This window comes from Lagenorhynchus albirostris, chromosome 16, assembly GCF_949774975.1.
Source record: "Lagenorhynchus albirostris chromosome 16, mLagAlb1.1, whole genome shotgun sequence".
Taxonomy (NCBI): domain Eukaryota; kingdom Metazoa; phylum Chordata; class Mammalia; order Artiodactyla; family Delphinidae; genus Lagenorhynchus; species Lagenorhynchus albirostris.
In genome coordinates, this window is record NC_083110.1 from 58,610,917 (window position 1) to 58,631,188 (window position 20,272).

The 20,272-nt window shown below is 42.1% G+C and overlaps 1 protein-coding gene across 4 annotated transcripts in view; it reads left to right on the forward strand.

Moving 5' to 3' along the window:
- Positions 1–4,192: 4,192 nt before the first annotated feature.
- CNNM2 (cyclin and CBS domain divalent metal cation transport mediator 2) overlaps positions 4,193–20,272 on the forward strand; it is a 137,903-nt gene continuing 121,823 nt past the window's right edge. For all 4 annotated transcript variants that reach the window (XM_060125811.1, XM_060125812.1, XM_060125813.1 and 1 more), the window contains exon 1: positions 4,193–5,932. In XM_060125811.1, the coding sequence (XP_059981794.1) occupies positions 4,312–5,932 (1,621 nt within the window). In that variant the 5' untranslated portion in view covers positions 4,193–4,311. The remainder of the gene's footprint in view (positions 5,933–20,272) is intronic.

The window sequence follows — 20,272 nt, forward strand, 5'->3', positions numbered from 1 at the left end:
ACTTCTTGGGGCTGCCCCATGGAGGTTTAGGAGGAGCCGGCTCCCTGGGAGGATAGTGGGTGTGGGGTGCTGTCCAGTGCACCGTGAAGGGAGGGGGGAGGGACCAGGATGGAGGGCGGAGAGGGAGGGAAGAGCTGGCAGAATGGGAAGTGGCAGGGGGCCACCCACCATCGGCAGGGATTCGCTGTCAAGGAGCTTGCACCCTTCTCAAAGGAGGAAGCTTTTGTCACAACTCTGTAAAAAAGCCATGTTTTCCCTTCTCTTTCTCCACAGTGACTATGTCCAGAAAATATCTAGCAAAGGAGGGAAATAGGAAAACCCAAAACAAAAAGCCTGAAAAAGAGAAGGCAAACTGCATTGCTGACTTTATTTTGTTTTGTTTGCCCTCTGTTGTGAAAAGTTCTCATTTGAGCTAAAAGAGTTCTATGTCTTTAAACAAGTGGACAGTGTTGTTTCAGGGGGAGCAGGTTTGGTTGGAGGGAAAGTTTGGGCAACTGGAGCATCACCCAGTTCCTGTTTTTCCTCAAAAGATCCGGTGCTTTGGTGAGATTAAAATGTCACTGTTGAAGCAATAACTTTGAATATTTTTCTACAACTAGGCATTATTTTTCCGGGGGGAAAAGCTTTCTGTATAAAATTAGAGCTTTATGTTGAGAAACCAGATGCGTAGAGAGCCACTGGTTGTTACTTGCTATCTTTTTTTTTAAAAAAACTCCTTAAGTTCCCCTGATTTTTTTTTTTTTAAGATGATGGGGGTAGGAGTTTATTAATTAATTAATTTATTTTTGCTGTGTTGTATCTTCGTTTCTGTGCGAGGGCTTTCTCTATTTGCGGTGAGCGGGGGCCCCTCTTCATCGCGGTGCGCCGGCCTCTCACTATCGCTGGCCTCTCTTGTTGCAGAGCACAGGCTCCAGACAAGCAGGCTCAGTAGTTGTGGCTCACGGGCCTAGTTGCTCCGCGGCACGTGGGATCCTCCCAGACCAGGGCTTGAACCCATGTCCCCTGCATTAGCAGGCAGATTCTCAACCACTGTGCCACCAGGGAAGCCCGTTACTTGCTATCTTTAAAGTCAAACTCTAAAAGTCTTTTAGGTCTGGATGCAGCGCCTTCCCAAATCTCTGAACCTGCAGACATGGGAGCATATTCCATGCAGATGAGAAAACTGAACAGGTACCCTTCCCCTTGAGGATCCAGTAAAGGATTCTAGCAAGAGAGGGTTGGTTAGGGAAGGTATTTGCTAGGAGGTTCTGCTTTACCTAAATGATGTGCTGAAGGTCAAAGTCAGAACCTACCTAGGATTAGACATCCACAGCAACCAGTTAGCAGTCTTAAGGTTTTTGTAGCCCTTTCTGGAGGTGAAACCTCCTAATCACTGGACGCCCAGGAAATTCCCTACATGGAGACTATGATGCCCCCCTTCCTACCACCACTGCCACTCAGGATGAACGTCAAATTCACACAGGGGACTGCTGAGTTTGTGTGTGAATGTGAACTTGGCTGGTTTTATATTGTAAATTGTCTTGATGGGTGCTTTCTGACATTTTGCTAGGAACTTCTAACTTGCTTCTAAATTGCTGAATGCCACACTTTCCTGACTGTTTTAGCTTTTTCTGAAATGCACAGGAAATGTCTGTAGGTTTGGCAAGCTTCTCCCCACCCCCATCTCCACACTCTTTTTCCGAAAGTGTACATTCAGCATTTAAGAGCCTTTAATCATCTTCCCTCTTAGCTCCCTTACACACACTTGTACTCACACTTTTTATAAAGTTAAAACAGTTTTATTTTCAATCAGTTGACTTAGAAAAGGACTGTATCTATCCTTTGTCACATACCCCTAAAAAGCTCAACTTTTCTTCCAAACTTTGATAATGTTATTTTTATAAATGCATGCCGAGTGTGTGAATCAGGGTTTTTAAAATATAAACTTGTTTCTCAGATATAGCAGTATGAGAATTGTGGGTGGGAGAAGCAGCATGAGAAGCTGAAGGGCTGGAAACTAGATTGGGGGCATTATTTGAAATAATCAGAATAAAAATTCTTTCACTTCTTTAACATTCTACAAGTACTGCTTCAAGCATCTACCATTGTTCTAGGCCCTGATGATACAGCAGTGAACAAAACAGACAAAATCCTTGCCCTCAGGAAGCTTAAGTTCTAGTAGAAGGAGACAGATGTAAACTAAATTAAGGAAAATACAGTAGAGATGGAGTATAGGGAGTGCTTGTTCACAAGTTTATAAAGGTGGCCTTTGGGACTTCCCTGGTGGTCCTGTGGGTAAGACTCTGTGCTCCCAATGCAGGGGGCCCAGGTTCGATCCCTGGTAGGGAAGCTAGGTCCCACATGCATGTTGCAACTAAGAAGTCTGCGTGCTACAACTAAGAGTCTGCATGCCACAAATAAGAGTCCACATGCCGCAACTAAACATGCCGCAATGAAGATCCTGCATGCTGCAACTAAGACCCAGCACAGCCAAAATAAATAGGTAAATGAATGAATAAATAGATAAATATTAAAGGTGGCCTTTGAACAATCTTGAAGGAGGTGGACTAACGTTCTATGCTGACATCTGGGGGAAAAGAGTCACAGGCACAGGAAACAGCTGCAAGTGCACAGCCTCCCTGAAGGAGCATCCCTGGAGAGAAGGAACAACAGCCAGAAGAAATCTGGCTGGAGCAGCAGGTGATGAGGTTATAGAAGAAAGTGGGTGGGCAGTAGCTCTTTTAGAGCCTTGTCAGATATTGTAGCTACCAGTGGCTTTTACTGTGATGAGTTGGGAAGCCAGAGTAGGGTTTCAAACAAGGAAGGGACAGCGTCTTATTTAACAAGACCACTCTGGCTGCTGGGTTGATAAGGGAAGGGGGCAGGTGTAGAAGAGCAGAGACCAGTGAGGAGGCCACTGCAATCATCTCTACTAGAAATTAATAAAAAATGTCTGATTGGTTTACATAAAGGGAAGAAAATGTGCTTGCAGAATACAAAAAAAAAAAGGAAACAATTCTTTTTCAGATGTTTAAGTTGCAAGAAAAAAACCCACTTTGGCAACAACTTTGCTACTGCATCTCCTCCAGATACAGAATGGGCTTGGGAGTCCTAGGTTTTCAGGGTGTTTTTCTCCTGAGTGACCGATGAACCTAGCTGGGTTTGGTCAGTGTGTTTAAGAATGAGCCTTTATGGATCTGCTTAGTATGTCTGCCCCTTCCCATTTCCCAAATTCGCCCGAGTCCCAGTTAGAAATACAGATTCCTGGGTCCTACCCATTCAGTAAATATGGAATGGGGCCAGGGACTTTCAGTAAGAAAATGAAGGGATTCTTAGGACTTGGAAGATGGGGAGCTACTTTAATTTCCGCACCTCCCGCCCACCGTGTGGGGTTTGCGACGGACCTGGAAAGCGTTGCAGGGCGCCCGTGATACCGGCAGGTGGCGCCACCTGACCGTGAACTGCAGAGGGCGCTTGTCTCTTAGGGATGGGCGAGAGGCTCCAGCAGACCGGGTCTGTGCGGTGCTGGGGCCCACCGGCCACCGCTTATCCCGAGTGGCGAGGCGCGCACGAATAAATAAGGGGAGCACGGCCTGTGGCTCGGCTTCATTTTAGGGTACTGTGCATCTTAAGCCTCCCTAGTCGGCTTCTTGGGCTCCTGGGGCAGGAAGGCGCAGCCTCTCTGCACGGGCATTGAGCACGCGGAAGCCGGCAGCGTGGCGCAGTGAGAACCAGCCGCCTCGGGCCGCCTCGGGACATTAGTCCAGCGGGGCAACCCAAGGGCCGGGATGTACTACCGAGGTCCCTCCGGGCTGTCGGACTCGCGAATGGCCCCTTTTCATTGGCAGCCGGAGGTAGGGCCCCGCCCCCTTTCGTACAGCTCTCATCTGTGACTGGCTCTCGGGCACCGGCTGGCCACACCTCCTCCCCTCGCACATACACAAGAGTCACGCGCCTTTCAGCTGGAAACTTGGCGTGCTGAGGAGGACGCTGGCCCTCGTCTCCCCACCCATTTATCTTGCCATTGGTTCGCGGCGCCGCTCACGGCCACGCCCCCATTCCAGCCCCCTGGCTGGGAGGGCGGACGCCCGCTCGTGATTAGCTAGCTGGTCTGCCTGCCTCTCGCAGGAGCGGCTGGTACTTCTCCCCCCTCTCCCCCCTCCCGCCAGCCTCGAGGTTCCTGAGCTGGCCCAGGCCGAGTCAGTGTCAGTCAGGGAGGCGGACTGCTGAGCAGTGGGTGCGAACACTGCGTTGCAGTCTCGCCCAGGGGCCGGTGCCTGCGCTCGCGCCGCCGGGTGGGAAGGATGAAGCCGCAGCTGGAGCAGCCACCCTATGATTGGCTGGGGCACTTGTGAACCCGAAGTAAAGATGGCGGGCGGGCAGGCAGCCGCCGTACTGCCCACTTGGAAGATGGCGGCGCGCCGCAGCCTCGGCTCTCGCGGCCGGGGGGTCCTGCAGGCGGCGGCTGGACGGCTGTTGCCGCTGCTTCTGCTGAGCTGCTGCTGCGGCGCGGGCGGCTGCGCAGCGGCGGGCGAGAACGAGGAGACTGTGATCATCGGGTTGCGGCTGGAGGACACGAACGACGTGTCGTTCATGGAAGGGGGGGCGCTGCGGGTGAGCGAGCGGACCCGGGTCAAGCTGCGGGTGTACGGGCAGAACATCAACAACGAGACATGGTCCCGCATTGCTTTCACAGAGCATGAGCGGCGGCGCCACAGCCCGGGTGAGCGCGGGCTGGGGGGCCCTGCGCCGCCGGAGCCGGACAGCGGCCCCCAGCGCTGCGGCATCCGCACATCAGATATCATCATCTTGCCCCATATCATTCTCAATCGCCGTACATCAGGCATCATTGAGATCGAGATCAAACCGCTGCGCAAGATGGAGAAGAGCAAGTCCTATTACCTGTGCACGTCGCTCTCCACGCCAGCCCTGGGCGCCGGCGGCCCGGGGTCTGCGGGTGGCGCCGTCGGGGGCAAGGGCGGCTCCGGGGTGGCCGGGCTCCCGCCGCCCCCGTGGGCCGAGACCACCTGGATTTATCACGACGGCGAGGACACCAAGATGATCGTGGGGGAGGAGAAGAAGTTCCTGCTGCCTTTCTGGCTGCAGGTGATCTTCATTTCGCTGCTTCTGTGCCTATCGGGCATGTTCAGCGGCCTCAACCTGGGACTCATGGCCCTAGACCCGATGGAGCTGCGCATCGTGCAGAACTGCGGCACGGAGAAGGAGAAGAATTACGCCAAGCGCATCGAGCCCGTGCGCAGGCAGGGCAACTACCTGCTGTGCTCGCTGCTGCTGGGCAACGTGCTGGTCAACACCACGCTCACCATCCTGCTCGACGACATAGCTGGCTCAGGCCTCGTGGCGGTGGTGGTCTCCACCATCGGCATCGTCATCTTCGGGGAGATCGTGCCCCAGGCCATCTGCTCCCGGCACGGCTTGGCTGTGGGGGCCAACACCATCTTCCTCACCAAGTTTTTCATGATGATGACCTTCCCCGCCTCTTACCCCGTAAGCAAGCTGCTGGACTGCGTCCTGGGCCAGGAGATAGGCACCGTCTATAACCGGGAAAAACTGCTGGAGATGCTCCGGGTCACAGACCCCTACAACGACCTCGTAAAGGAGGAGCTGAACATCATCCAAGGAGCGCTGGAGCTCCGCACGAAGACCGTGGAGGACGTGATGACTCCCCTCCGGGACTGTTTCATGATCACCGGCGAAGCCATTCTGGACTTCAACACCATGTCGGAGATCATGGAGAGCGGCTACACTCGGATTCCAGTATTTGAGGGGGAGCGCTCCAACATCGTGGACCTCCTCTTTGTCAAAGACTTGGCCTTCGTGGATCCAGATGACTGTACTCCCCTGAAAACCATCACTAAATTTTATAACCACCCCTTGCACTTTGTTTTCAATGACACCAAGTTGGACGCTATGCTGGAAGAATTTAAGAAAGGTGGGAAATTTTGCTGTCTTTCATTGGCTTGCTCTTTCTCTCTCCATCCTCCTCCCTACTTGAGTCCTCTACCCTCAGAACAACCCCCCAAGGCGAATTGACCGGAATTTCTCTTCTCTTTTAATTGCAAAGTTGAAAGGATGGCATGGATTTGGGGATGGATTGAACTAGTAAGCGTTTCTAGGTTCTTTAAAAGCACAAGACTGCCATCACTTGCTTTTTCCCATATCAAAAAGCAGGGTTCCTATTTTCTGTGCATGGTACTCTCCCCCCCTGCAGTCTGGTCTTGAGAGGTCTGCTGCATTCATTGCCCGGATTCTGAGTGGGTAGATGAAAGTAGGGACCCGCTCATGCCGTGCTATGCCATTTGGTTGACCTGTACTAATTGCAGGCATTTGGAAAACGTTTAAACAGCTTTTCTAAACCCTATACAATCACTGACGTTTCAGAGATTGGAAGTGCATTTTCAGTAGTTTCTGTTCCTGGTTGTCTGGTGACCTGTGGGAGAGATTAGGGTCCGCTTTGGAGAATATGGTATGGGATAAGCCAGGTATCACCAAAAAAATTCACTCATTTGGATGACTTGCCTTAGCTAGAAAAGAGGGTTTTTTAAAAACTAAAGCTATTCGTTAATATATAACTTGGAAAGACTAGAGGTAAGTTAACCTTTTATGAGGCTCTATCTTACCTAGCTTTCTTCACTATATGTTTATCTGACAACAAATAAAATTTCCCAAACCAAGTGTGGTTTTGGCAGAAAGCTTGGACCTTTAACAATGGGATGAATTCCTCTATTATGGTTTATTTATTTCTTGAGACTTTCTGGTTTAAAAGCGTTCTTTTTAACCTTGATCACCTGGTGCATTAAATTGAAGCATGTCTCCAAGTCACTGTTCACTGTTCCAGGGAGTTTTGCCAGGGAAGAGAAGTGCAGAGTGTGGTGTGCTCACCTTTCTTGCATCGTGGTATTTTTGGTTTGTTTTACCATGTAATGAACAGGTAAATAGCAACTCATACTATTATCACTGAAATTCTAGCTTTAAAAACGTTTCCAGTAAATAGCTAGTTTTGTTATTTGAAAGCCAAGGGATACTGAGTTTTTAAATTGTTATGATGCTGGTGCATGTTCATATATTATGTTAGAATGTGTGTGTGACCTTTAATGAACTGATAGTCCTCAAAGCTAACTCTTCCTTCTTCAAATAGGATTTTGATCACTGATAGTGGTCTGTCCACTGAAAAAGGTCATGTGTAAGTGGTGACAGCTCACTGGATGTGATGATTTGAACATAGAGTGTGTAGTTGTCCTAATTCCATTTTCTTGCCTGAATGGTGTCCTCTCTGGAACAGAATCACATTGCGGTAATTTTCAGATAAAGGAATAGAGCAGAATGTGCTTCAGAGATTGGTAATTTGCATTTAAAAGCATAAGGAGATTCTTCTGGATTCTTAAACAGTAAAAAGAAAATGTCCATTATCTCTAGGTGACAAAGCTTCTTTTGGGACGTCATTATTCTTTCACTACTAAATTGTTAATTAGAGCATCTAACCAGTCTCTTCTTTCATTTTGCTGCAGTATCTGTAATATAGAAAAATATCTTGAAATGCTTGAAAATGGCTTTGAAATACTTTATTTTCTTTCTGTTGCTAAATTTCCCAATATTGATACAGATAATATAGTCTATGTTTTTTTATTATTATTCAGAATTTTTGCATATCTACTGATGGATTGGTAGCACTGGTGTGTACTCCCTGCTGAAGTCTTTTCTTCACTTCTGTATCTTTTTTCACTTTGAGAATTTAGTTCTGCACCTTGCAACTCATTAATCCTTCCCCTAACTCAAAATTTCAAAATTTGCATTATTTTGAAATTTGTTTTTGATTGTCCTTGAACAGTTTTCCTATGACTGATTTATTTTTACTAGGAACTTTTTCCTCTCCCCAAATTACTTCTCACAGTATTTTCTTTGAAATGGATCCTTTAAAGATTGAATTGCTAATATTTTCCCATGAATTAAAAAAAATGATTTTATTCTTGGCTGCGTTGCATCTTCGTTGCTGCATGCGGGCTTTCTCTAGTTGCAGCGAGTGGGGGCTACTCTTCGTTGTGGTGCGCAAGGCTTCTCATTGCAGTGGCTTCTCTCTGTTGTGGAGCATGGGCTCTAGGTGCACAGGCTTCAGTAGTTGTGGCGCACGGGCTCAGTAGTTGTGGCTCGCGGGCTCTAGAGCACAGGCTCAGTAGTTGAGGCACGCGGGCTCAGTTGCTCCGTGGCATGTGGGATCTCCTCAGACCAGGGCTCAAACCTGTGTCCCCTGCATTGGGAGGTGGATTCTTAACCACTGCACCACCAGGGAAGCCCTCCCCTGAATTATATTAAAAAAAAATGCACAAGATGTTATTTTTATCTGTAACCAGAATGATGTATTCAGTTAAGAAGATAGTACAGATTAAAGGTACATTCAAGCTAGTAGCATATTAGGGAGAGTGGGCAAAGAAAGTTGGTTGCAAATGGGAAATTTAAGCCATGATCTTAAAAGGATAGAGTGGGTGCTTGTTACTGAAACTGTAGGAATAACTAATTTTTCACCTTCCCTTCATTGATCTTTTTTTGATGAGTTTGGTCACTTTCACCTTACTAATAACTGTTATTTCTTTCTTTTGTGTTAGTTAAAATATTTCACCTGATTATTTTTTCTTTTTCATTTTCTAATTCAATTATGAAGTTATGTGAACAGTCAACCTGCTGTTGTTTTTCTCTGTTGAGTAATGGTGTGTGGGATGGTTTGAAGGCTTTTTCTTCTTTTTCCTCTTTCTTCTAACAACACCAACTGTAACTCTACCAAACTGGTTAGATCCTTAATCCAGATCTCATTGAAAATTATCCTTTCTAATTAAACATGTCTGCACTGAAGCCTTTCCTGGATAGAGCTCTACATCATTAGTCTGAATTATTCTTTACTAAGGAGGGGGAAATTTTCTGTAGTGTGGAAAGAAATGAAAAGCTACCTTTATGTAGTGTATGTAAATGTCTTCTTTCTAATGATTAGAAGTTTTTGCCTGGCTGCCAGGAAACTTACACCTTTACTTGAGGTTGGAAGACAGTAATTATGCTAATTTTTACAGTTAGCTTACTATTATTATTGCCTGTTTATTTACTCTCTACCAGGTACAGGGCTTAGTGCTTTACATGAATCACCTTGTTTAAATCTGATAGCTGAGCAAAGCATCATCTCCATCTTACAAATGAGGAAATTGAGGCATACGTGAAATGATGTGTTCAAGGTCATTCAGTAGTTTGTTGATTTGGGGTTTTAACTTGGTCTGTGTCACAGCCAAACCTGCCCTCCTAACCATTCTATTATGCTGATCCCCTTGATCCTGATTTTACATTTCTGTTTTAATTGAATGTGAGGTTTGGTCAACGCATTGCCTCAGGGCTTGTTGAGAGCAACAAACACAGAAAGGTATTTAGACATATATATGGCCTTAAACCCAGTGCTTCTGTGATGTTGTACCTAACAGTTGGTGTCCCCACTTTCACTGTTAAATCAATTTTTGGCCTGTATGACCCTAAATCTAAACAATTCCATTTCCACTATTTGCAGGTCAAGCGTCAAGATTCACTTTGACAGTGTTTTATGCTAACACTGTGGTGTTTGACTAATAGCTAAAGTATGTAGTCATGTTTCACTCTTAGTCTCATATCTGTTTGTGTTGCAAGGCTGACCCAAACACAGTTTTGTGTTTCAGTCTTGATTTTATTTACATCTTTTGTAGCCACTTATGTGACAAATGGTTGCCAGTGAGCATCCTGTACAGCCCTGCCCCGCTGTGGTCCACGCCATCAGTCTTTTTCTTTTGTGAGTTTTATAGTTATTTATAAATCTAAAACAGAGAGTAAAAGTAAATCCCACTAGTGGATTATGAGAATTTTGGAAAAACTGTCTAAAGCAACGTAGTGTAGAGGAAGGAAGAGTTAAATAAGGTTGCTACCTTTGTGTGCAGAAAGTGCCCTGGACGCTCTCCCTATACCTGACAAAACCTTCCTAACAAAAGGTAGTGGTCTCTGAGCCACCCAGTTGGTTGTTTGTTTTGCTTTGTTTTGTTTCTTTTAGCTTTGTAACAATTGCATTCCAGTATTGCAGAGCTCGCTGTTTCATAGCTGCTAGAGACAGGTTGTTTTTTAGCTTTTTTAAAACTAGGAACAGGTAAGCTCATCAGATAATGTTCTTTAAGGGAAGAACGCAATGTGTAGTTTTCACTTAAAACATTTGGGGTACAATTCTCTCTTCCTATAACACAAGTCTTTCCATATTAATGTGCTGAAAGTTTAATATTTAAAACTTTTTTCCTCACCAAATAAAGTGTTCCACTTGCCTAGAATCTAGGAGGATGTCTTTATTGATGTTTAAAAGTATGAATGGTGTTGATGGTGAAGGGATGGATGTATTTGTTTCTTTGATCTTGTATGTTTATTAACTTTTTGCAATAACACATGTGATACTGTTATAATTTTGCATATTTCTAGAACATCATTTTGAAACATCCAGATAGTATAGAATCAGAGCTGGAAGGCAGGCAGCTCATGGCTCATCCAGTCCAGTGTTTGTGAAGGTTACCAGATGATAAAACTTACTTGGATCACTTGTTAAGAACTAGTTCCTAAGCCTCACTCAGAGACGTCCTCAACCAGAATCTCTTAGGGAAGGGGGTTTGGAATCCATACTGTTAATAGTTACCCTGAGGTAATTCTTGTGATTAGGTGAGTTTAGGAAACATTGGTCTAGTCAACCTCTTAACTAAGGAAAGTAAACCCTGAGGAGAGAAAGCTAAGTGACTTGCTTAGGGCTACCCACCTAGCTAGTAGCATCAACAGGACTAGAACCTATGTCCCTGACTCTAGCATGGAGTTCTAGCATGGAGTTCTCTCCATTCCAACAAGCAGGACTTCTGGTTCCAAGTTCAAGGTACCTTTAAACTCTTGTTAGAGTTAAAGGCAGCCGCATCACTGAAAAAGCAAATGTATAGGTTTGCCATTGGTTTTATTTGCCTTGTGATTTTGATGTCAATATTTTTGATATGCAGCATTCAAACCATCTTTGACAGGCATTTTGTTACATGGAAAATAAGTCTGAATGTGTGACCTCATTTTATTTTAGTTTACTTTGAGTTTTTTTACTCTCCTAAGGTTAGACTACGAGTGTGTTTTAAGAAATGGGTCTTGATATCTAGATTGAAGCCTCAGGTAGTTCAGTGTAAGCTATTTCTTTTTACTTTGAGTTAACTTGTTTTAGATATCCTCGAATGATTTTGTTGTTGTTGTTGTTATTTCTTCTGTGAGAGTAATGAAGATTGGATTTGGGACTATGGGGTGAAACTTCTTTGGCGCTTTTAATTTTTGTTCAAGGTACAGGTCTGTGAAGTTTCCATTGAAATAGTCATCAAAGCATTTGAAGCATGTGTTCCATTCATACATCTATGGGCCCCTTTTTTCAGGTTTTTTATAATGTGAGCTAAATTCTTTCAGATGATGCAGTCTGACTTGGGGGTTATTTGTGTTAGAATCACCGAAGCCTTTTAGGTCAGTAGACACCATAGTTGAATATCAGCTCTGACTTAGTATGATCTGGACAAAACAGGAAAGGATCTTGTTTTGCTTTTTCTCTTGGTTTTTATGGGGATTACGTAGCGCCTGCCCCTTCCCCTCAAAAGGGCCTCAGAATTATTTAAATTCTGAAACATTCCAAACTACTGTAACGTACCCGTGAATTTTAATTATTAGCAAACCTAAACAAGTTTAAAATATTTTTAACCAGGAAAATGCACAAAATAGACTGAGCCAACATAATATTTTATGGTTTTATTTGCTTTTGAACTACTTAAACTTTTAAGAACAAACCTCTGGACTCGAATTAGATGTTTACAAAACTTTAGTTACATATAAAGTAGTATGTTTCTTTCTAAAGGGCCCTTTTCTCTAAATGCATGTATTTTAATTGGTAGTCAGCATCAATTCCAGTAAGATTTGCTTGGCGTATAAAGAACATTTATTAAACTAAATACATGGAAATGGATGACTGGGATTGAATACAATTTTAGTATTGTCTTTTCATCATCTTTTTCTCAGAACACAAATGCGAAACCCCAAATCCTACCAACACTGCAAAGGAGAGACAATAAGAAGCATTCTTTCTTTCAAATCACATCACTGGCACCTCCAGAATGTCTACATAGAGAGATGTTAGGGGTGGCAGGCTGTGGAAGGGGAAGAAAGGGGACTAAGAACAAGCGTCTTCTGTAGATGATGTTTATTAGACTGGCTTAGGGCTTGATGAAGATAATGGGGGTGCTGACCCTCCCCCACTTTTACATCTGTGCAACCGTTGATCATAAATATTGCTGTAATGATGGTGAGATCCTCATTTCTTCATACTTAACCCCCCCTTGCTGTCAGACCTAGGTGGGATTTTTTTTTTTTTAAATTCACATCCCGTGAATTTTAAAATTCACCTGCTAGCATAAAGGTTAAGAAAAATGTGCTCTTCCTGGATCTACTTTGGACAAGTAACTTAACCTCTTTAAGCCTCAGTTTTTTCCATAGTAAAATGGGATATTTTGTAACTCATAAAGTGCTCAGTAAGGATTCATGTGATAATGAACATGAAAATGCTTCTAGTAGTACTTGGCGCTTAGTGCCCAGTCCACCGTTATCTTTATGTAATGGCTCTGTAGACTCTTCCACGTTGTTCTTGGTCTTTCTCTAGACTAAAGATTGCAAGTCAAGAGAGACGCCTTGGGCCATGTGTGCTGACAGTTGTTATGAATGTTGAAATCTTTTTTTTTTTGGCCGCTGCGGTTGGCGGGATATTAGTTCCCCAACCAGGGATTGAACACGGGCCACGGCAGTGAAAGCACCGAGTCCTAACCGCTGGACCGCCAGGGAGTTACCCTGGATGTTGAAATCTTGAAAGTGGCTAATTGTTAGGTTTTTCTTTTTATTGTGATTGAATTCTAGGCTTTTTTTAGCGGTTGCTGTTACTTACGAGATGGCCACATGTGTATATATTTTTAAGGAAAACAAGGCAATTGATTACGTGTTCTACCCTCCTTAGAGTAAGAATGCTGAATTTAAAAAAATTCTTCGTTCTCCTTAACTGTAAGTGACTGAAAAAAACCACAAAGTTTAAAAGAAATAGAACAAGTGCTCATGGATTTTGGAAACCTTTGAAGAACTAGAGTTTGAAGACTAAAGGAAGATCTCAGATTACTCAGATAAAATCTTTTAACATTGATTACATCAAAAGCATAAAAAATGGCAATGTCTAATATAGCAAGTTTTTGTTGCTTATAGCAATGTAACTTTTTAATACTTTTAGAAGGCAACCAGGAGTCATAAAAATGTCCTACAAAGGGTTTAGTAATTTCCCCTGGAAATGTTAATTCAGTGATATAATTCAGGAGAAGAAAAGAGTTACGTTGGCTTTTCATGTTGTATATATATTGCAAAAAATATCTAGAAATAGTGAAAAATTTGAGATAAATATATCTAACACTTCAAGATGGACATGGAGGGGAAGGAGTTAAGAAAATTGTAGGTGTCAACTAATCACAACCATTTAATGATCATTTTGAAAGCCATGTAGCAGTACGGGAAAATTTTTGCTGATTATTTTGCATAGATTATCGATATGTAAAAATATACATGTATACAGACTGAAAGGAAACATGGAAGAAGTGTTAATAGTTGATGTGTTAGGATAGGGTAATCATAGCCAGTCTTTGCAAAAATCCCTTTGTTAACTTTGTAGAATAACATACCTGGAAAATATTCAAATCTGCTGAGAACATTATGAGTCCTGGTCTTAGGGAAAACTAACCTTTACTAACAGAGAACTCATTCCATTTCTCCTTAGGAACATTTTACTGCTGAAACAAATGGTTACTTTAAAATTAAAAAAAATTGAAATATAATTCACATACCACAAAATTCACCCTTTTAAAGTATACAACTTGGTGGCTTTTAGTGTATTCACAAGGTGTACAGCCATCACTACTGTCTACTTCCAGAACATTTTCTACTCCAGAAAGAAACCCATCAGTAGTCACTCTCCATTCTCCTCTCCCCACAGTCCCTGGAAACTGTTAATCCGCTTTCTGTCTCTGTGGATTTGCCTGTTCTGGACATTTCATATAAATGAAAGCATACACAATGTGGCCTTTTCTGTCTGGCTTCTTTTACTTCGTGTAGCGTTTTCAGGGTTCATCCATGTACATCCATATGGCATGTATCAGTACATCCAAGTACATACATGTAGCATGTATCAGTATTTCATTCATTCATTTTTTATGGTCAAATAATATTCTATTTTATGGATATACCACTTTTTGTTTATCCACCTATCAGTAGATGGACATTTAGGCTGTTTCAGCCTAGTTTTTGGTCATTATAAATAATGCTGCTGTGACTGCTGGTATACGTGTTTTTGTGTGGACATAAGTTTTCAGTTCTCTTGGGTGGATAACTAGAGGTAGGATGGCTGGGTCATATGGTAACTCTATTTTTAACTCTTTGAGAAGCTGCCAAACTGTTTTCCAAAGTGGCTGCACCATTTTACATTCCCACCAATAAGGTATGAGAGTTCCAATTTCTCCATATCCTTGCCAACTCTTGTTATTGTGATTTGTTTGTTTGTTTGTTTAATTATAGCCATCCTAGTAAGTGTGAAGTGGTATCTCATTGTGTTTTTTTTTTTTTTTTGGCTGGGCTGGGTCTTAGTTGCGGCACATGGGATCTTTAGTTACGGCATGCATGTGGGATCTAGTTCCCTGACCAGGGATTGAACCCAGGCCCCCTGCATTGGGAGCGCAGAGTCTTTAGCCACTTGACCACCAGGGAAGTCCCATCTCATTGTGGTTTTGATTTGTATTTTCCTAATGGCTAATGATGTTGAGCATCACTTCATGTGCTTATTGGCCATTTGTTTATCTTCTTTGGAGAAAAGTCTCTTCAGATATTTTGCCCATTTTTAATTGTATCTTTTTATTATTGAATTGTAATAGTTCTTTATGTATTCTACATACTAGTTTCTTACCAGGTATATAATTTGCAAATATTTTCTCATATTCTGTGGGTTGTCTTTTCACTTTCTTGGTAGTAACCTTTGAAGCAGAAAAGTTTTAATTTTGATGAAGTCCAATTTCTTTCTTTTTTTTTTTCTTCTGTTGCTTTGTTTTTATTGTCATATCTAAGAAACCATTGTCCAGTCTCAGGTCACAAAGTTTTACGCCTGTGTTATCGTCTAAGACTTTCATAGGTTATCTTTTACATTTAGGCCTTTAATCCATTTTGAGTTAAGTTTTGTATGTGCTGTGAAATAAGGGTCTAACTTCATCCTTTTGCATGTGAATATCATGTTGTTCCAGCACCATCTGTTGAAAAAACTACTCTTTCCCCATTGAATTATCTTGGCATCCTTGTCACAAGTCAATTGACCGTAAATGTGAGGGTTTATTTCTGGACTCTAAATTCTTTTCCACTGATCTATGTCTTCATATGTCAGTGCCACACTCTTTTGGTTCTTGTAGCTTTGTACTAAGTTTTTTTTTAATAAATAAATTCATTTATTTTTTAATTTTATTTTTTAAATAATTTTTTAAATGTATTTACTTATTTATTTTTGGCTGCGTTGGGTCTTCGTTGCTGCGCACGGGCTTTCTCTAGTTGTTGCGAGCAGGGGCCGCTCTTCCTGCAGTGCACTGGCCTCTCATTGCAGTGGCCTCTCCTGTTGTGGAGCATGGGCTCCAGGTGTGCGGGCCTCAGCAGTTGCAGCATGCGGGCTCAGTAGTTGTGGCGCATGGGCTCAGTTGCTCCGTGGCATGTGGGATCCTCTTGGACCAAGGATCGAACCCATGTTCCCGGCATTGGCAGGCAGATTCTCAACCACTGCGCCACCAGGGAAGTCCCTTATACCAAAACTTATACTAAGTTTTGAAATCGGGAAGTATAAATTCTCCAACTTTGTTCTTCTTTTTCATCATGATTTTGATTGTCAGGATTGCTTGCATTTCTGTATGAATTTTTCATGGATCTTCTTGTCCATTTCTGCAAAGGCAGTTGGAATTTTGATAGAGATTGCATTGAATCTGTAGATCAATTTGGGGAGTATTGCAGTGTTAACAATATTAAATCTTTCATCCATGAATATGGGATATCTTTCCATTTATTTAGGTCTTCTTTAATTTCCTTCAACAATGTTTTGTATTTTTCAGTGTATTTGCAATCTTTTTGTTAAATAAAATACTTGGAATAAAAATTTTTTTGATGCTATTGTAAATGGAATTGTTTTATTACTTTTATTTGTAGATTGTTCATAGGTAGTATATAGAAATATAATCTATCTTTGTATATTGATCTTGTAGCCTGCAACCTTGCTGAACTCATTTATTAGGTAACACATGGTTCTTAAAATAGGAAAGTGCTTTTCAAAAATATGTGAATTTTGGGGGGGTTACCTTATGTTTCATTTGATTGTAGTGGACTTTATTTTTTCCTTAAAAAAAGTTAGGCATTTTTACTTAACACTTACATATGTATAGAGTGAAGCTCTATTGACGACTGACATTGTCATTCTTTGGGAAATTTGTTAGGAAAGAGTAACATTTCTATTTCAGATTCAGATTAGATATACAAAAAAAGAAATAGGCTGTATGAAATGTGTCAAAGAGACCAAAAATATAGCTGGCTGGAGCTTGGGAGTTTAAAAGTTAATTTGTTTCTGTCTAATGTTTAGAGTGGTTTTGTATCAGACTTGGGATTTGGGCTAGAAGATGAGCACAGAAAAGGCTGCATTTGCTTAGTATCTAAGTGGTTCTGTAGTGCCTTTCTTCTCCAGGCCCCATTTTACCAAGGGTTTTTCTTTGGGTCGTTTTTACAGAGGCTAGGAAAAACCCTGACTTTTAGTCACTCTGAATTTCATACTGTCATTGTCAGTATGATTCTTGAGGTTTTGGGGTACCAGGTAACCAGAAGAGACAAAATGAAACTCTATGCTCTTTTTTTTTTTTCTTCTTCTTTTTTTGTGCGGGGAGTGCGGGGGTGGGGGGGGAGCTGGTAATCTGAGAGAGAGAATGTTTTCCCATGCTAGCAAAGACAGACTGAGGGCATCATCTGATCTTTATGGGAGTGTGCAAAGCCTCAGTTTTTCCATTTGCCCATCTGCAATCATAAAAACAATGTGCTGACTCAACTTGGAGCCTCTGCAGAATGGCATTCGGGGCTTAGGCAGTACTGAGAAACATGCAAGAGATGGAAATATTTGAGCAGGTTTTTAGAGGTAACATTAAAAACAGCTAGAATGAGACAACATGCTCTCTCATCTCCTTCAAGATTTGTTTCCTTTAGTCACTAGTGTACCACCTTGATTTAAGGCATGGCAGGAATAATTTGGTTTCTATAGAGTTGATTACCGAGCAGAGAGATTTTTCTTACTCCAGTGGTTATACTTTAGGGGCATGAGATTGTTTGGGGTGGGGGTGGGATTCTTCTGCAAGCAAATCAATTGGGTAAATTACTATTACCATCATATCGTGTGGGCCATCTGCTAACTTTTTTCTTTAAAATTTTTACTTCCTTGTTCCTGTGTACATACATTTACCTGCAAAGGCTAGAAGAACATTTACTAAAATATTAATTGAAAATGACTACCCCTTGATGGTGGGTTTTAGGGGAGGAAGTATGTTTTTCTATGTTGCTTCAAGTTTTTTTAAAAAATTTTTTATTGAAGTGTAGTTGATTTACAATATTGTGTAAGTTTCGGGTGTACAGCACAGTGATTCAGTTATATTCTTTTTCAGATTCTTTTCCCTTATAGGTTATTAGTTCCCTGTGCTATATAGTAGGTCCTTGTTAATTCTTTTTTTTTTTTAATTTTATTTAATTTTGGCTGCGTTGGGTCTTAGTTGCTGCGCGTGGGCTTTCTCTAGTTGTGGTGAGCGGGAGCTACTCTTCATTGCGGTGTGCGGGCTTCTCATTGATGACCTCTTTTGTTGTGGAGCATGGGCTCTAGGCGTGCGGGCTCAGTAGTTGCAGCACACAGGCTCAGTAGTTGCGGCACATGGGTTCTAGAGCGCGGGCTCAGTAGTTGTGGCACATGGGCTCAGTTGCTCCACGGCATGTGGGATCCTCCCGGACCAGGGATTGAACCTGTGTCCCCTGCATTGGCAGGCGGATTCTTAACCACTGTGCCACCAGGGAAGTCCTGATTATCTATTTTATACATATGTTAATCCCATCAGGTTGTTTTTTTAAGCACGTGTTTTGTAATGTTTGGGGAAAAATGAAATCCATTAAAATTTTATTAAAAGTGTAAATTTTGGGGCTTCCCTGGTGGCACAGTGGTCGAGAGTCCGCCTGCCTATGCAGGGGACGCGGGTTCGTGGCCCAGTCCAGGAAGATCCCACATGCCGCGGAGCGGCTGGGCCCGTGAGCCATGGCCGCTGAGTCTGCGCGTGCGCAGCCTGTGCTCCGCAACGGGGGAGGGCACAACAGTGAGAGGCCTGCGTACCGCAAAAAAAAATAAGTGTAAATTTTGTAACTTGAACTACTGATTTAGGTATTTAAGTGAAATTCAGTGTACTTAGGTGAAACTTATCCTTTTTTTCCCTAGGAAATATGGAATATTTTGTCATAGTGCAACCATGCTGTCATTTGTGCCATTTTATCCTCCTCACTGGAATCCTTCGTGTTTGGAATGAAAAACGAATAGCATTTTAAAACCCATAAGGTGTGTGTGTTTATGCGTACATGTGTGTGAGTGCACGTGTGCATGTACAACAGCTTAGCAAAATTAATATTGTATTTGAAAAAAAGGAATTTAGGTTTTTGTGTTGCATTTGTGTTCAAAACATGTTAGCATTTGACAAAATCCAGTTTAGATTTGTATCTGGACTGCCTGGAATGAAGCTGTTTGATACTTACTTGATTGCCCTTATTAAATAAAAGATTGGTGAAGTAGTTGAGTTTCACCTACATTTGTACTTTTAGCATAAAGTAATCCCGAGATACCTCTCACTTGGGGACATTGAGTTTCTGGAAACTGATGCTTCCTTTTATCTATAGAAATCATCCTATAAAGGACAGGGAATCCTGCTCAGTGCTCTGTGGTGACCTAAGTGGGAAGGAAATCCAAAAAGGAGGGGATATATGTATACATATAGCTGATTCACTTTGCTGTACAGCAGAAACTAACACAACATTGTAAACCAACTATACCCCAGTTAAAAAAAAAAAAGAAATAATCACTGTAAAACCAGTAATAATTATTAAAAGGGGACAAAAGAGTAAAAGGAATGTACTGGAACCACACATGCTTGAAGCTCAGTAGTTTCCAGACTACCTTATACATTTGCTACAATAAAAAGACTTTTTAACTTTGATGAGATCAGGTATTTCTTTGATTATATTCCTATGAAATTATATACCTGTTATACATCATTTATCTCAGATAGATAAAAATATGTGATTTTCTTTCTTTTTCTGAACGTATACAGAAACTTTATATTTATTTATAAGTTAGCTGTCATTTAGGCATCTTTCCTAAAGTGTGTTTTCAAATGAGATAAAATAATGACAGTGGATTTTACCTCTATTCCTTGTAACTAACTTCCCAAGAAAACTAAGCATTTTAGGAAGTGAAATTGATGTTTGCTTTCTTACAAACAGTAGTGTTCTTAAATAGTCCCATGCATATTAGGCAGTCAAATAAATTTATTATTACTCAGTTCCTTGATATTTAAAAATATATAGAAGTTTTGGCATGGTTACTCTGCAGTGAAGCTCATCAATTGACACAGAACCTTTGCCAGCATTTAAGCATAACCCTCTCAAATATGAATGAACAGCCAAACATCTACGGGTGTTTGAGGAGAGCCTCTAACAGTCTCATAGTGAGACTAAACAAACAGAAAAAAGAATGTTAATTGACGTAAGCTGGTTGAGCACACGTTAGCTAAAATCCAACAAACCAAGTTCTCACTCCAGGTATTACTTTCTCTGACCTCTTAAGGCCACTTACCAAACCAGCTGTTAGTAGCAACTGTGAAGACTTGCTGCCTCTTCATACGTGGTACAGATAGAATCTTTCCTGTATTATTCAACCCGCCTGGTTGTTTGAGGCTCCCAGCTAGGGCGAATGTTGTAAATACTTCCTTAAAGCTTCCTTAGCCTCACTGCATGTGCAGAGGCCAATGTAGGCATTTCTGGCAGAGTTATGCGTGTTCAGGAATCGTTTACCTGTCTAGTTTTCCTTTATCCTTTTACTACAAGATTTCCTAAGGAACAG